At 40.3% G+C, this 16,748-nt stretch overlaps 1 protein-coding gene across 2 annotated transcripts in view; it reads right to left on the bottom strand.

Annotated features, from left to right (window-relative positions):
- Positions 1 to 16,748, bottom strand: part of RAB3C (RAB3C, member RAS oncogene family) — a 268,191-nt gene that overhangs the window by 118,640 nt on the left and 132,803 nt on the right. For both annotated transcript variants that reach the window (XM_019648231.1, XM_019648230.1), the window contains exon 3: positions 15,128 to 15,246. In XM_019648231.1, coding sequence (XP_019503776.1) covers positions 15,128 to 15,246 — 119 coding nt within the window. The remainder of the gene's footprint in view (positions 1 to 15,127; positions 15,247 to 16,748) is intronic.

The raw sequence follows: 16,748 nt of genomic DNA, 5'->3' as shown, positions 1-16,748 counted from the left end.
TTAAAGATAGTCAAGTGAGGCTGAGAAAGTACTTGAAATTTACAAGGTTTTACAGTGTTTTGGTTTGTTGGACTTGCCTAATTTTGAGGCAAGTGACTTCAATTAAGGGTTTGCAAAGCCTTTGCAGCTCTCACCAGCATTAGAATTCTTAGCTTGCTGCCTCTGGCCCTTCTCAAAGCAGAGCTTTAACCAATAATTCTGGCCCCTTCTTTTGGCCTTTCTCAGCCTCTCCCTAGGTTCCCTATTTGCAATGATGTTAAATTGAGGGAATGTTTTTTAAAAGGCAACTTTTTCTTCCAGCTTAAGGAAATTTCTCCTAAAATAAGCTGTTTTATCCAGCTACATAAATTAAGTCATTTTTGATACTTTTCAATACGTATCATAAGGTCATAGGGTGTAAAACTTCTGGGTGCTAGCGATTTAGAAAGGACTCATCTCCAGAATATAAACTAGACAAAGATTTACATAAATTACCATATCAATGTATGTACTTAAAGTTCACAGTTTATCAGGAACAGAAAGTTGCAATTGTAGCACAGTATTCATTTTTTTTTTCACCTTGCTTAAATATTTTGATATGCAATTAAGAAGTGCTGGGTTGGGGGTGGGCCACAGCTGGTTTTTCCTATACTTCTTGAATGCCTGGTAACAAATCTATCAAAAATGTCATGTTTAGGATCAAGCCCAATGTTATTCAGAGAATTCAGGTTGAAGGAAGGAGGTTTGATCAGAGATGGGTCTAGGGATGGAATAGGAGGTAAGAATATTTGCTGTTCTACTATTGTTCATATAAAAAAGAATGTTTTGACACGTTGACATCGATATTTTGATAAGGGCTATATCCACATGACCCTGTCATATTGGCCTTATCACTACATTTCGCTTCAATGACAACAAAACTGATCTGAATAGCAAAATTTGGGAAGCCAGCAAGGGCACGAGTGGGAAGAAATACGAAGGGGGAAGTGAGATGCAAATAAAAATGGTGGGAGGGCCAGGGGAGACATGCTGGTGTTGCTGTAGCACAGGTACGGCCACTTTTATTAGTGTTTCAGGGTTCCTCGATGGGATTGTTCTACAAAGTGGTCTTCCCCAAGGGGGTTAGAATACAATATTCAACTTATCCTTTTTTAGCATCCAGTTTTCTGTGTGTGTTTTACAATGTGCATTATATATATATATATATATATATATATATATATATATATATATATAAAACAAGTGACTGGAGTGTGTTTGTTATTCACGGTGGGCCTCTTAGATCACACTTGATAGTATATGCTAATAAGATGACTCAGAAAGGGGGGAGGGGTGGCCATGCCGGGAAAACCAACTCTGTGATTAGATGGTTGATACTTTGATTCATGTGCTTTCAGGCCATACTCTCAGGAGTAGAGGTGAGCTGAAATCAGTTCAACCACGTGGTCAATGATTGAGCCAATCATGCCTACATAATGAAACCCCAATAAAAACTCTGGACGTCAGAGCTTGGGTGAACTTCCCTGGTAGCAGTACTGTGCATATTGTCACACATCAGTGTGCCGGGAAGGTAATGTATCCCCGAGGACAACAAAGGTTCCCATTTGGAACCCTCCCAGATTTCGCCCTATGCATTTCTCTGTTTGGCTGGTTAGGATTTGTATCCTTTTGTTATAGTAAAACTATAATTGTAAGTATAGCAACTTTACTGAATTCTGTAAGTCATTCTAGTGGAGTATCAAACCTAAACATAGTCATGGAAAACAGACTTTGTTTCAATCTGGTCAGAAGTAAGGGTGGCCCTGGGGACCCCAAAGTTATAGCTAGTATCTAAAGTGGGGCCAATCTTGGGAAAGACTGTCATCACCAGGGGGCTGGGGGGGGGGCGCTTTCAGCAGTGAGATGTCCAGGGAAAAGAAAGCAGAGATGACATGAAGAAGAACCAGTGTCTTTAATCAACAATAGCAACCATTATATAAAGGTTTTGGGGGAGGAAAGCGCACAGAAGTGCGCATGCTCCTTCCTGTGGCTGTGAATCACGCTTACTTGAAGGGCTTCTGTCACCGGATCCCTGCGCCGAGGCAGCAGGCTCTGGAGTCAAGGTTTGTTACGTCTGGGGCCTGGGTCCATGCGTCAGTGGCCGCCGCTTGTGTGGGCCCTAACCTCGTCCAGGGTCAGGGTCTGTATGCCAGCCTGCACATAACTGACACAGCCCGGGTCCTGTCAAAGACTATGCCCTTAATCTCAGTTAACTCTGAGTAGACATATATTGGGATGACTACTCAAAAAGTTTTAACTGCTGTGAGTATTTGGTTCAAAAAAAGTTTGGAAACCACCGAGAAAACCACTCAGACCTTCTGACATCTCTTACCTCACCTGCCATCCACTAGCTGTTGCTTTCAGTATAATATGAGAAGGAAAGCTATTTAAAGAATTTATTTAATGTTCATAAATTAAAATTGTCATAGGATACCATATACTTTAAATAAGAACAGTTTAAAGAGTTATTCCGTGAGTAAAGAACATACAATTGAGGACATGGAGACTGTGACATATGGTCAGGCTGCTTGTAAGTTCTCTTAATTATGTCATGATTCTTGCTCTTGCTTTGGATGGTACAGAAAGGGAAAGGTATATGACATACTTAATACAGGTTTTGTCTAAATTGAATGGATTCATACAACATAACCTATCTTTTCTGGTGACAAAATATAACCCTCCTATGGCTAATGTGCTGCCTTCTAACGTTCTCTTTTGAATAGATTCCTTTAATGTCTGTCTATCTATCTATCTATCTATCTATCTATCTATCTATCTATCACTATCAATCGTCTATCTACCACCTATGAGTGGGTGTGTAGGAGGGTTGGCTTACAACTGATAATTAGGATAATTATCTTAATTAATTTTACTGTGAAGATAAATGACCAAGTCTACCCCAATGGTAAAGGAACAAATGGGGCTCAGAACCCTCCAGATAAAGTAAGGAGCCCTACATTAAGCAATGTCACAGGTTAAGAAATAGGTAGAGATTAGACAGGGTTGCGTTAATTTAGACTGGGAAGTCTAATTTCACAATATGGTGGCTGAATGCATATTTATTTGCTGATTGGGCAATCAGAAAATGAGGAACAATACTATGTATCATGAAGTACTAAACATATTCATTGAGGTTAGAGAGCAAACTTGATAAAGGTCATATTCATGATGGACCTGAAAATAATAGTAAGACTCAAGTAAGCCACAAGGGTGACTGTTCATTTTTTTCTTTTTTAAGATTTTATTGGGGAATTGGGGGAGGGGAACAGCTCTGGGGAATAGCAGGAAGGGGAACAGACAAGTTGCTGTCCTTTTGTTCTTCAGTCTAGTTGTGGAGGACGTTGCTTCGCTGGTCCATTTTGGTATTATCATTGTGCTCTTCCCAGGTGAGGCAGATCAGTCGCCGGCCTCTGGACGCCAGCTCACGGCAGCTCTTGGCAGCTCACGCCAGCTGCCGGCCACTCACGCTGGCTGCCGGCCACACACGGTAGGTTATGGCAGCCCACTGCAGCAGGGGCTGCAGCCTACACCATCGCCAGTGACTCATGGCAGCCCAGCTCCAGGTCGAGCTGTTGTTCACCATTTGAGCTGTAGAGAGCAGTGTCACTGGCCCTCATGTGGGATCTGAACCGGGGCCCTGCTGCTCAGAGCTGGCATCCCAAGCAAGCTCTTAACCAATGTGCCATTTGGCTAGCCCCCGACTATTCATTTTTAAAGCCTAGAATTCTGTTTTTCTTTAAATAGGATCATCAACACTGTCATAGATTTTCTTTTAAACAGCAATTATTAACACCACCACCCAGAAACCAAGCTGAATGCCTAGGATTTGAAAATGGGCTCTTATCACAATCTTCTTCCTTGAGGATTGATGTGACAGGTATAATTATTGTCCTTAAAGACAAATCTACTCCCCAGAGACAGGCAACTAATTTAAAAGAAAAGAAGGTATATTAAAATAGATAGAAACCAAGGAAATCCTGTGAGAAAATGCCGGCATTTGCAATAAATATTGTGACACAAAACTGCACATAAGGAGCTGCCAAGAAGTCTATTTTCAGAGAGCAAGTGAAGCAGAACAAATAGCAGCCATATTTATCTAATACCTTTTATCCAAGAGTCCAAGTCTGTTAGTTAATCTTTATATTCCCTCTATAGCCTATCTGAGGTAAGGCTGCAGCTCCTAGAATTTAGCTTCCAGTCTTTACTTTAGTGTCAATATTTATGGAATAGTAATTACTGCCTCCAAAGTCTATCTGAGGTTGGTTAGGTGCCAAAACCCAAAGTCAGACACGACGGGCATCTCTACTCCCTTATCTCCTTCTTTGTACAGAATCAGCGCTTTAACTGCTAATACATGCTTTATGTTTCAGTCTTCAAGCCATTTTTTATTTCCTGGGTCACACCCCTCATGCCCCCCCCCAAAGAAAAGAGAAAGATTCTCTGTGACCAGAATATAAGCCCAGGTTTGCTCTCTTTGACCTGGGCAGATATTGGGTAATATACTGAAATGCTTAATTAAGTAAGACATCTTTAATTCAAGGTGTTTCATTTCTTAACATGTCTGCATTCTCCATGCAGGTACTTTTTATCTCAGTATCTAGGCTGGGAAATTCATTGAGAGAAGCCAGAACCAAGTATGTGAAATGAAAGAGAGAATGGAAAAAACAAAACAAAACAAAACAACAACAACCAAGAAAACCAGGAAGTGAAGAGTTGGTGGATTGGAAACAGAAACAGTAACAAAAACTTTGAACTAAGGCCATGAGAGATGAGCAAATATTTCCCATTGGGTTAGATGAGATATGTGGCTCTTTTTAGGTGCTCCAAAATATGTGCTGTGCATTTATTGTGCTAATCCATTCCCCAAATATATTTCCCCTTCTAGAAAATATTCCATTTTAGGGATGAAATGTGCTACAGGAACTGACCAGGTAATTTCAAGTCACTTTGCCCAATATGTATGATAAGACACATTTTTATTTCTCTTTATCAATTCTATCCGCATATCTTCTCCATCTTACTGAGAAGTTAGGGGAGGGGGGTGTCTTATTATTTAGACAAAATTTGGTAACATAGGCAGTACCTTTTTACAAGGTTTAAATTGAGGCATTGATTTACTTTCATCATAATGGTCCGACACTCCAACCCTCACTCATCACTTTTTTATTGGACACATAATTGATATGTGCCCAGGACTGTGCTAGACTATGAAGACACAAAAATAAATAAGATCTAGCCCATACTTTTGTTCCTATCATCCATACATTCATTCATTCAACAAATATTTATTGAATACCTAGTATATGTCAGGGACTATTCTAGGCACATAAGATATAATACTGCATAAGAGGGACAGAGTGTGCTGTTCTAGGAGGCTGGTAGTCAATAAGTAAGTTATAAAATATATTACAGGGTGATAAATGCTATAAAAAAACATAAATCCGAGAAAGGGAATAGGGAGTACTGAAAAGCGTTGCCATATAAACTAGGGAGAGAGGAGGAAAACAGGCCTTGCTGAGAACATGACGTTACAGTCAAGACCATGAGGAGGTGAGGGGAGAACCACAAAGATGTCTGGGAAAGAGACTCCCAGGCAGTGGAAATGCAGGAGCAAATGCTCTGAGATGGAGGCATGTCTGGTATGTTCTAGAAATAGCAAAGCTGCCTGGCTAGACCAGGCTGCAAGAGGGAGAGTAGAAGAAAGTAGGCTCAACAAGACAGTGAGTAAATTGTAGAGCATCTTACAGGCCTAGGCTTTAATCCAGGAGAAATGGGGTGCTGTGTCTATTTGGAGCAAAAAAGTTGACATGATCTGATGTACAGTTTGACAAGCTCACTCTTTTTGCTGTGTTGGGAATATTCTGGGGGCTGGGGCTGTGGTAGAAGCAAAGTGAATAGTTATGCTATTGCAACAATCCAGACAAGAGATGATGGTGGCAATCAGGGTGGTAGCAGTGTGTCATGGGTTGAATCGTATCCCCCCAAAAATGTTGAATTCCTCATCCTTACTATCAGTGAACGTGACAGTAGTTATAAATAGGGTATTGCAGATGATTAAGTTAAGATGGGGTCATGAGGGTAGGCCCTGGTCTAATATGATCATATCCTTATAGAAAGGAGAAACGTCGGCACAGAGGCAGACACATACAAAGGGGAGGTGATGTGAATACACAGGGAGAATGGCATGTACAGACCAAGGAATGCCTGAAGCTACCAGGGGCTAGGAGGGAGGCATGAAACCGATTCTCTCTCACAGTCCTCAGAAGGAGCCAACACTGATGACACTTCAATCTGGGACTTCTAGCTTCCATATCTGTGAGATAATAAATTTGTTATTTAGCCACACAGTCTATGGTACTTGGTTACAGCAGCCCTAGCAAACCAATACACAGTAGAAATGGTGGGATTCTGAGTATGTAATTGGTCCCCATTACTTATGGAGTCCATATCTGTAAATTTGCCTACTTGCTAACATTTATTTATAATCTCAAAATAAATGCTCATGGCACTTGCGCAGACATGAGCAAAGTGACCTGGCACACACATTCCCAGCTGAGGTTGAACAGAGCTATGCTCTGCCTTCCTGTTTCAGCTTTCATCCTATAAATATATGCCCTTTCACAATATGTTTAGTGTCACACTTTTCACATTTTGTGCTTTTCTGTTGATGATTTTGTCATTTAAAATGGCTTCCAAGCATATTGACGAAGTGCTGTCCAGTGTTCCTAAGTGCAGGAGGGCTGTGACAAACCTTATGCGGAAAACACGGTGTTAGATAAGAAAGCTTCCTTTAGGCATAAGTTGTATTGCTGTTGGCTATGAGTTCCATGTTCACAAATCAATAATACATATTCAGTAAGATGTCTGTATGCAGAAATGCACCAAAAATTCAGTATTTACTGTGTGTATTCACTGATTCAACATTCTTGGTGACCTTATAACACATAAGTACCTCAAATAACAAGATTAGACTACATTTGGGAATTAGAGCCAAGATATAATAATATTTTTTGAAGAACTAGATGTGAATGGAGTCTGATAAAATGAGGAGTTAAGATTAACTCCAATGTTTTTGGCCTGATAGACTTGAACAATGGAGATGGAAAAGACAATGGAGGGAACAGGGTGTTTTTTGGTTTTTGTTTTAGTTTTTTTGGAAGGAGCTGTGGATTAGGAACCATATATCTTCTAAATGTAAACTTGAGTTAAAATTGGGTTATCTGTACAAGAAAAGTGTTTTATGACTGGGTCAGAGCAGTAAGAAGAAATGTATTAATTATGATCCATGGAGAGGAGAGGAGAGACTCCTTAATGCCCAGTGTGCAGTGGTGGTGAAACTTGAGGGTCAGACGTCTGGGTTCTAATTCTACCACTGAGACCTCTGAGCTGTGACAGAACCAACTGTATAGTTGATAGGACCCTTGAACAAGATTAGAAAGCCCTGAGCAAAGACTCAGCAAATGCTCATCATATCTTAGTTATTATCAGGCAAAAATTCTTTCACATTTATCATGAGGTCACCTTGATTTAAGAACATCATATACTTTTGGAGAAAAAAAAAACAGAGAGAGAAAATTGTAAAGGGAGAGGATATTTGAAGGCGAATTTCATTCTAGTTCTAGCACATCTGCAACGGTATACCCTGAACGTCATAGAAATGAATTATTTAAAACTGGTGGGAAGATGGTGTCAGACTTTTATCCTCAATCTGGTGTTTTTAAAAAAATATCAATCTGCTCACCAGATTTCCTGCCTTAAGAAAAAAACAAAAAAAAAACCTTTATATTTATAGTTCCTCATTGTGTCCAAAAAAGAAAAATGTAAATAAATAAGTTGCGGGGAGATAAGCCAATGACATTCTCCTACAGTGGTTCTCAACCTGTGGGTCGTGACCCCTTTGGGGGTCGAACGACCCTTTCACAGGGGTTGCCTAAGACCATCGGAAAACAAAAAGATATTTACATTATGATTCATAACAGTAGCAAAATTACAGTTATAGAGTAGCAACGAAAATAATTTTATGGTTGGGGGTCACCACAACATGAGGAACTGTATTAAGGAGTCGTGGCATTAGGAAGGTTGAGAACCGCTGTCCTACAGGAAATACAGCAGCCTGTGGCCACGCCATACTTAGAAGAGAAACACATCTAAAGTCAGGAATGGGGAAGATTTTTAAGTCAAGTTAAAGTGCACTGCAGTATGTGTAGACATTTGAGTGTTAGTGCTAGATGTTCAGGAAGAGACTGGACAACTGATCTGAATTCCATATACTCCTTGTCATGCTCCAACTGAGACCCACGGAACTGGCCACAACCCATATGAGAAACACTTCAAAGGCAGTGAAATTTTCAGTGGTGACACTGTTTCTAGAACTACTCAAATCTATTTGGGACATATCTCTCTAAAAAATCATTTATTTATTTCTCAAATCAAAGCCCACTGGAAGATTCAAAGCTTTGGGTTATGCCCTTGTCATGTTGATAACAGATGTGATGGCTGAGCACAGCAGAAGCCTATTTCAGGGAACCAGGGATAAAGCAAATATTATCTCCTGATTTGTGAAAGCTGCTTTCTGCTCCTACTTTATTAACTACATTCTATGTATATTTCTGTTTGCACATTTTAATTTAATTTCTCAAATAAAATTTGGAAAATTCAAAGCATAGTCTAATGTGTTTTCAAAAAAGGGATAGCCCCCAATTCCTCAAAAGGGTTTGTTAGCTTGCTGCTATTCTCTCTAAATCTCTATACCTGCCTTCTTAATAGGTTAGAATGTGTAATTAAATTTCAAGGAACTTAACACTTAATCTAAACTTCCCTAGAGTTAGTTTAAGGATTTTACTGAGGTTACAGCCAACAACCATTTTCTTTTCTTTCTATATAACCGAAGTGCATTTGTTAGGAAGAGTATTTGAAATTTTAGCTGCAAATAAGTTTTAATTAATTTTTCTTTTAATGTACATGCTTTTTTCTGCTGTTTTTTTCTAAGTTAAGATCAGCACTTAGAGACCAGTAATTTAAAAAATATGTTCCTTTTTGGCTGTTTCTCTCAGGAATACCTTATTTTTTGCGGTAGAAAGCCATCGCTGAATATCAGCAGGTTCCTCCCTTCCCACCGCTACTCAGTAATACTGCATATGCAAAGCAAGTGTGAAATTCCGAACTGAATTTTTCTTCTCAAACAGGTTTCTTTTTTCTTTACAATTCTGTTTTCATTACTGAAACATTTCCCGAGGTTTTTGATGGGTTGATTTTTTTCAACTAAGAATATTTAAAAAAAAAAAAACACACACATTTTGTTCCAGTTACTATGTAAAGTAGGCGACACAAAGTCATTCTCTCCAGATAGTTTATAATCTATTGGGAACTTAAATCAAGTAGATATTAAAACAATAAAAAGTTGAATATAGGGCCGACCGAGTGGCTCAGCTGGTTAAGAGCTAGCTTGGGAGCGCCAGCTCTGAGCAGCAGGGCTGCGGTTCGGATCCCACATTGAGGGCCAGTGACGCTCGCCCTCTACAGCTAAGTGATGAACAACAGCTCGACCTGGAGCTGGGCTGCTGTGAGTTGCTGGCGACGGCGTAGGCTGCAGCGGGGCTGCAGTGGGCTGCTGTGAGCTACGTGAGTGGCTGGCAGCCAGCGTGAGCTGCTGGGAGCCGCTGTAAGCGGCCAACCAATGACCGGCGACCGATTGCCTCACCGGGGAAGAGCACAATGATGACACCAACATGGGCAAGTGAAGCAACGTCCCCCACAACTAGACTGAAGAACAAAACAGCAATTTGTCTACCTGTCTGTTCCCCTTCCTCGATTCCCCAACACTGTTCCCCTCCCCCCAATTCCCCAATAAAATCTTAAAAAAAAAAAGTTGAATATAATTAGCGCCATACATATACAATATTAAATCCTTTGTTGAAAGGAAGAATAGAACCATTAATTCCAGACTATATCGGTCTGAAGTAATGTTTATATTTTTTGTTAGGATATCAATGAATTATGTGATACTGTATAGTTCTTTGATCATCCATTCAAAACATATATTGGATTAAAACAAAACATATACATACAATGGAATATTATTCAGCCTTAAAAAGGAAGGACATTCTGACATATGCTACATCATAAATGAACCTTGAGGACATTATGGTAAGTAAAATAAGCCAGTCACAAAAAGACAATTACTATATGATTCCATTTATATGAGGTATGTAGAATAGTCATATTCATATAGATAGAAAGTAGAATAGTGGTTGCCAGGGGTTGGGGAGAGGGGAGAATGTGAAGTTATTATTTAATGGGCATAGTTTCAGTTTTGTGATATAAAGAGTTCTAGAGATGGATTATAGTGATGGCTGCACAACAGTAAGAATGCATTTAACATTACTGAACTGTACACTTAAAATGGGTAAGATTGTAAGTTTTAAGTTATGTATATTTTACCAAAACAAAAATTTAGAAAGTAATTTTATAGGATTTTGCTGTATTCAGTACCAGGAAAAAAAAAAAGATTAATAAACTTATAGTCCAATACAGAAGACAGAGTATAATCAAATAATAACAGTCAGCTAAGTTCTTTATGTGGTCTGTGGAAAGTCATTGGGTAGCATGATTGCACAGAGATAAGGGAATCAATAACATTGTCCATTGGGAATGGAAATTGGCATGCATAGGAAATAGGGTAGTTATATCTTCAAAAGCTTCAAGGAAGAGTTGATATTTGAGCTGGGCTTGAAAGGCAAATAAGAATTTGGTAGGATAGCACAGAAGGTGCTCCAAGCAGAAGAACAGTGGTATTGGAAGGATGGAACATCTGTAAATGGAGAACATTTCTCTCTGGTTGAAACATAGGACCAAGGGAGGAGAGTGGTAGAAGAGGATGTTAGTGAGATAGGTAGGTGGAGGCCACAGTGTCCACCATGTTAGAGGGTTTGGATTTCATTCTAAACCCATGGTCTTAACCAGAAATGAGCTTCAGGATCAGTTGTGGAGCTTTGTAAAGTAGATATGCTGGGATTTGTCACCCAGAGATTTGGTTTATTATGTCCAGAGAAGACATGTTCTCCACTTTTTCATGTTGTCACAGGTGCATAGTGATCTGGGTGATGCAGGTAAGCTCCCAGAATCTCTATTGTAGGTAATAAGACATGATGAAAGGTTTTATTTTTTTAAGATGAGAGACATGTCAAGGTTCCCTTAGCTCTGATGGCGATATGATGGGTCACCCAGAGAGAGCGGAACTTGACAGTAAGAAGACAAGATAGAAGGCTCCTAAAGTGTCGAATGCTAAGGCTTCTCAAAAGCTAATGCGCGTCTGGATTAAGACAGTGGCAGTAGGGACAAAGGAGAGGAATAATTTAAGAGGCATTCAGAAAGTCAAAACTATTGGACATGGTGGTCAATGAGATGTAATGGGTAAAAGAGGAAGAAACCAAAGCAGTGCTCAGATTTCTACCTCAGATAGCTGAGTGAGGGCGGATCCATGAACTGGAATAGTAAATGTTGGCATAGGTACGAACTACAATGTCTAGAAGATTGACTGCCAAAGAGTAGGTGCTCAGTAAATGTTTAATGAACCAATGACCATACAATTGTGGACGAAAAAAATGAGGAAGTAAGGGTTGGCGTATGGATGGGCTTTGTTGGTTTTTGACAGATCTACATGTCTGGGAAGGTAGAGTGAAAGGCTGTAAAATAGATATACAAAGCAGAGGGTGCAGCGAAAACAAAACAGAAGAAACCCCACAGGGTTGGAAAGTTGAGGTTGGGTTACAGAAGTGGATAGTTCAATTTGGCTCTAAAATAGTGAGAAATGAGACTGTCAAGATAGAATAGCTTCAGGATATGGTGTGTCTGAAAGTCTGAGGAAATTTCAATTAATTAGGCAGGTGATGATAAGTCATGGCTTTTGGGCAACGATCTTCCATGACCTTTAGGATCATGTTGTTTTGGAAGATGCTTATAGCAACAGTAGGATAGGATGGATTGGTATGTGAAGAAAGCTAATGGGAGAAAGATCAGATAGAAGGCTGCTATGAAGGTAGAAGCAAAAGATAATAATAAAAAATGGGGCAGGGCCGGCCGAGTGGCACGATGGTTAAGAACTGGCTTGGGACACCAGAGGGCCCCGGTTCGGATCCCACATATGAGGGCCAGTGACACTGCCCTCTACAGCTAAGATGCTGAACAACAGCTCAACCTGGAGCTGGGCTGCTGTGAGTCACCGGCGACAGTGTAGGCTGCAGTCCCTGTGGTAGTGGGTTGCCATGGGCTACCGTGTGTAGCCAGCAGCCAGCGTGAGCGGCCAGCAGCCGCAGTGAGCGGCTTTCCAGAAGCCGGTGACTAATGTGTCTCACCCGGGAAGAGCACAATGATGGTGCCAACTTAGGCCCTTGAAGCAATGTCCTCCACAACTAGACTGAAGAACAAAACGACAGCAACTTGTCTGTTCCCCTTCCCCCAATTCCCCAGCACTGTTCCCATCCCCCCAGTTCCCCAATAAAAATCTTTAAAACAAAAACAAAAACGGGGCAATGATGGTCACAGAAGAAATGGAAAGGCAGGAGCACATTCAAAGGGTATTCAGAACAAAACTATTATGCAATATCTGGCCCCAGATTGGGATGGCTGGAAATTAGAATTGGAGTCAGGGTGGAGCCTGGGTGACAAAGTGTTCTGATCTCAATGAATAGAAATAATAACGTCAAGAAGGTAAACAGTTTCATGAGAAGATAATTGATTCTGAGGAGATAGCGGGATGTTCAGGTGGAGAAATATTTTGGGCACCTGGAAATGCAACACTGCAGTTTAGGAGACAGATTACAGCTAAAAATTGACACCTGTGAGCCTTCCGGTATAAGTGATAAATGATATGCATGAGTAGATAGGATGGCCAAGGAAACAGAAGAAGCCCAAGGGGAAAACAACAACAGCAACACAGGGGTATGCTTACCCTTGGCTGGAAGAGGGAGGGAGGGAGGGAAATCTAGGAAGTAGACAGAGGAGCGGTTCTAGAGAGAGACGAGAGAAAACAGGAAAATTTGCCTCTCAGAAGACAGGAAACAGAGCTTCAAAAGGAAAGAGTGGGTAAATAAGGTCAAAGAGAGGATTCGAGTAGGAGGAGGACTGAGCTAGGGCAGTTGGTCTGTGGACAGGCAAGGGAGCCTAGATGGGGTTGAATTGGATTAACGGGTTACGGAACAGATGGTGTGGAGGAGGGCTTGAAGAAGCTGAACTTTTCCATGTCATTTGTGATGCAAGAGTCAGGGGCACTGACAGCATGGCCCCCGGCATTGTTGCCATTTGGTTGTAATGAACTCGATGCATCTTTCCATGTATTCTCAGTAGTCATATAACTTTCATTGAAAAGAGAGGGCAAGAAGTATGGATGCCAACAGCATTTGGGACCCTGAAATCTGGAATCTGATTCATGAACACTTGCTTCCTGGGAGCACTGGGCCTCAACATTTCCGGAGAGGAAATAGTCCAAGTTAAAATGACCATTTTGCATAGCAATATGTGTGCCAGAGCTATATGTGGCAATTAAGTACACATCACCACACTATTAATTGAACAAACCTTTTGTTACTAATTTGAAATGCTACTTTTATCATTAACTAAATCCCCATGTAGATCCACGTCTGTATCTGGACTTTCTATCTCATTCTATTTGGTACCAAACCTGCTGGTATATAATTGGGATTGCCTTGAGTTTATGAATTAATTTGAGAAGATCTGGCATTTTTACAATATTTTGTCTATTGAAAAACAGGGCACTTAAGCCTTCTTTTATGTCCCTCAATGGGAGATAATTATTTCTTTATGGAGGTCCCAAGCTTGTCTTTTTCAGTTTATAGCTATACATTTCTGAGTTGCTATTGTCAATGGTATTATTTTTTGCATCGTGTGTGTGACAGTGTATGGATAGGTGTAAATAAGAAAGATGTAGGTGTTTTCTCAAATGAGTGATTAACATTTAAAAGAAGCAACCTAAAGCAAATTAAATTTTGTAATAGCATCTGACTTTCACTGAGCAGATACCCATGTAAAAACAAAAAATCATTTTGGAATAATACCATTACATTAAACAGAAAAATAAAGGAGTGCAGTTTATTTCATCTTTGCATTTACTAAAGTTTCTTTGCATAAGACAAGCTGTGACTGTATTTGGAGTTAAAATGTGGTGTCTGTTCAGTCATCATCCCACCAGTGGGAGCTCCATTTTCCTCCTAACACCACACAAAGCTCTAGCTAAACTCTGGCACTTTTCACAGAAAAAAACAGCCCTGTTCAGCCCTGTTGCTTGAATTAATGACCACGGCCACATGCTTTGTAGTGTCTCCTCCCCAGGTGCTGGTGGAATAGGCTGAAGGAAGCTTAGCCTCAGCAGCGAGCCCCCCAACACCGTGGTGGACAGAGGTGTTCTCAGAAAGTTTGATGTAGCCAGGCAGGAGTCAGAAGGGGTTTGGTTTTATCTTTTCCTTTATCCCAGCCTTTAGAAACTTTTCAGTTTGAAGAAAAATTGGAAACTAACAAATCTAGACAAGGGGACAGCAAACCTTTACCATAAACGGCTAGATGGAAAATGTGTAGCTTTTGTGGGCCATGTGGTCCGCTACAATTGCTTAACTCTTGTTGGAGTGTGAAAGCAGTCACAGGCCATAAGTATGTGAGCTTGGCTGTGCTGATAAAACTTTCTTTACGAACCAAGTGGTGGGTTGGGTTTGGTTCATAAGCCAGTCTTGGCGTATGGTTCAGTTTCCAAAATCCTATTTAGACTAGTAAACTTCCAAGCTGTTATTCGTTATTTATATTTAAAAAAATAAAACACAATGCACTAGTCTCCACAGCACTAAGGATGATAGTACACAAAGCAATGAAATGAACAAAATATAGAAAACTTACCAAAATGATTTCTTATCAGTCCCTAACTAATGATTCTGAGGATGGCTAGTATTGATTTGTTTTATGAAGCTCAAGTAGGAGCATAGTATATGATAAATAAATAAATAAAACATATTACATTGCGTTGTGGTCATTGCTTTGAGGAGGAAGAGAAGAGTTGAGTGAAAAAACATCATTATTAGACATGGGAGTAGTTGTTCTTACTTACCAATCCTGTACTGCATTGAATGATTCTTCGTTTGTGATGTCATACATTAAGATAAAGCCCATGGCCCCTCGATAATAGGCTGTGGTGATAGTTCTGTATCTTTCCTGGCCTGCTGTGTCCTAAAAAAGAGCAACAACCATCTCTCAAAAAATAAGGCAATGCATCTTCCAAACACAGAGTCTAAATTGTACTTGCAGTATATAGCCATATAACTTTTTTAATCTTGCGTTTCCTAATGATTTTCATATGGAAGCTCTACAATATTATGAAAAGTCCTTTTTTTATGGTAAAGATCTAGCTCTAAGTACCTTCTACATATTTTCATTCCCATTAAGCAGCATCTCACTGTAGAAAATAAAATAAAAAGAAAGATTATACACATCAAAATTAGCAGCTTTTTGTACAGTTGAAAAGCTAAAGAGTACATTAGCTCCATCATTATGTATTTATTACCTATCTACTAAGTCCAAGCCACTTTGGGGAAAAATAAATTTATGAAAAGGTCCCTGCTTCTCACAGCATGCTGTTTAGTCTCAGTGTATTTGATTGTGAAATGAGAATAAAAATACCTGCTTTGTGTGGATGTTTGCGTCACACAGATCTGGAGTTCCTGCTTTCCCATTAGATAGCTGGGGAATGTGGGCAAACCACTGAACCTCTGTAAAGTAAACCCCTCTAAAATCTAACATGCTTGTTAGGGTTACATTAAAAAAAATTCATGTAAAGAGCCTGACACACAACAAATGCTCATAAGTAGCAAATACTGGCTGTTGTGTCTGAAATCTGGAGAGGCCAGGCTCACACAACATGGGAGAGAGCAGCTTACAAATATAGGAGTTCAGGGCCTGCAACAGTTAAATCTGGGAAAGAAAGGCAGCTGCCTCACTGAAATAAACTGTTTATGTCATGTATACTGCACAGTGTTTAGCTCAGGAAATTATTCCTTAGTGCAGCCAACTTCACTTGCAACCCAATGCTCTTGGGTTTCACCCTTTGCCACTTTCCCTGCAGATGGGCTCTCTCTTTTCTTTCCTAATACTCTAGGTGCTTGGAAGCCATTTTGCACAGAAATGCTACCTTCTTTCTGACTTCAGTCTGGGTCCTCTCTCCCCCCTCTCTAAGTGATACATTCTTAGTACAAAGAGTGCATCCCAGTTACCCTTAGACATAATAGGCCTTGAAGGGAAAGCTAGTGTGTTAGATGACCCAAGAATAGGTTTCTTTATCATCAAAATGGAACTAGCATCACCTGGGTGTCACGATCGGGATGGGCTCATGTTGGAGACACTGTTTCTCTCCCATAGGACCCTCCTGCTTGGACACTTACACTCCACCATGGACTCACAGTGGCAGTGGGGAAACTCAGGATTGCTTACAATTTTCTCCTAATTTGTGTTGTATAGTCTATTTGGCCCCTGCAAATTCAGAGAATGGTCATCAACAAGGCTGAGGAAACCAGCAACAGATTTTGGGAGAATGCGGGGATGTGAAACGGAAGCTGAAAATTAGTTAAGGGTGTGACTTTTCATGAAGCCAGTGACAATTATATTCTACTCTTTGAGCACTGATAAGGCTGTCCTGATTAAAAGGTGCTTAATAGGTAATTTTAGGGAAATAAGGT

This window comes from Hipposideros armiger, unplaced genomic scaffold (assembly GCF_001890085.2).
Source record: "Hipposideros armiger isolate ML-2016 unplaced genomic scaffold, ASM189008v1 scaffold_122, whole genome shotgun sequence".
Classification (NCBI taxonomy): Eukaryota; Metazoa; Chordata; class Mammalia; order Chiroptera; family Hipposideridae; genus Hipposideros; species Hipposideros armiger.
This window is presented reverse-complemented; position numbering and strand designations above follow the sequence as displayed.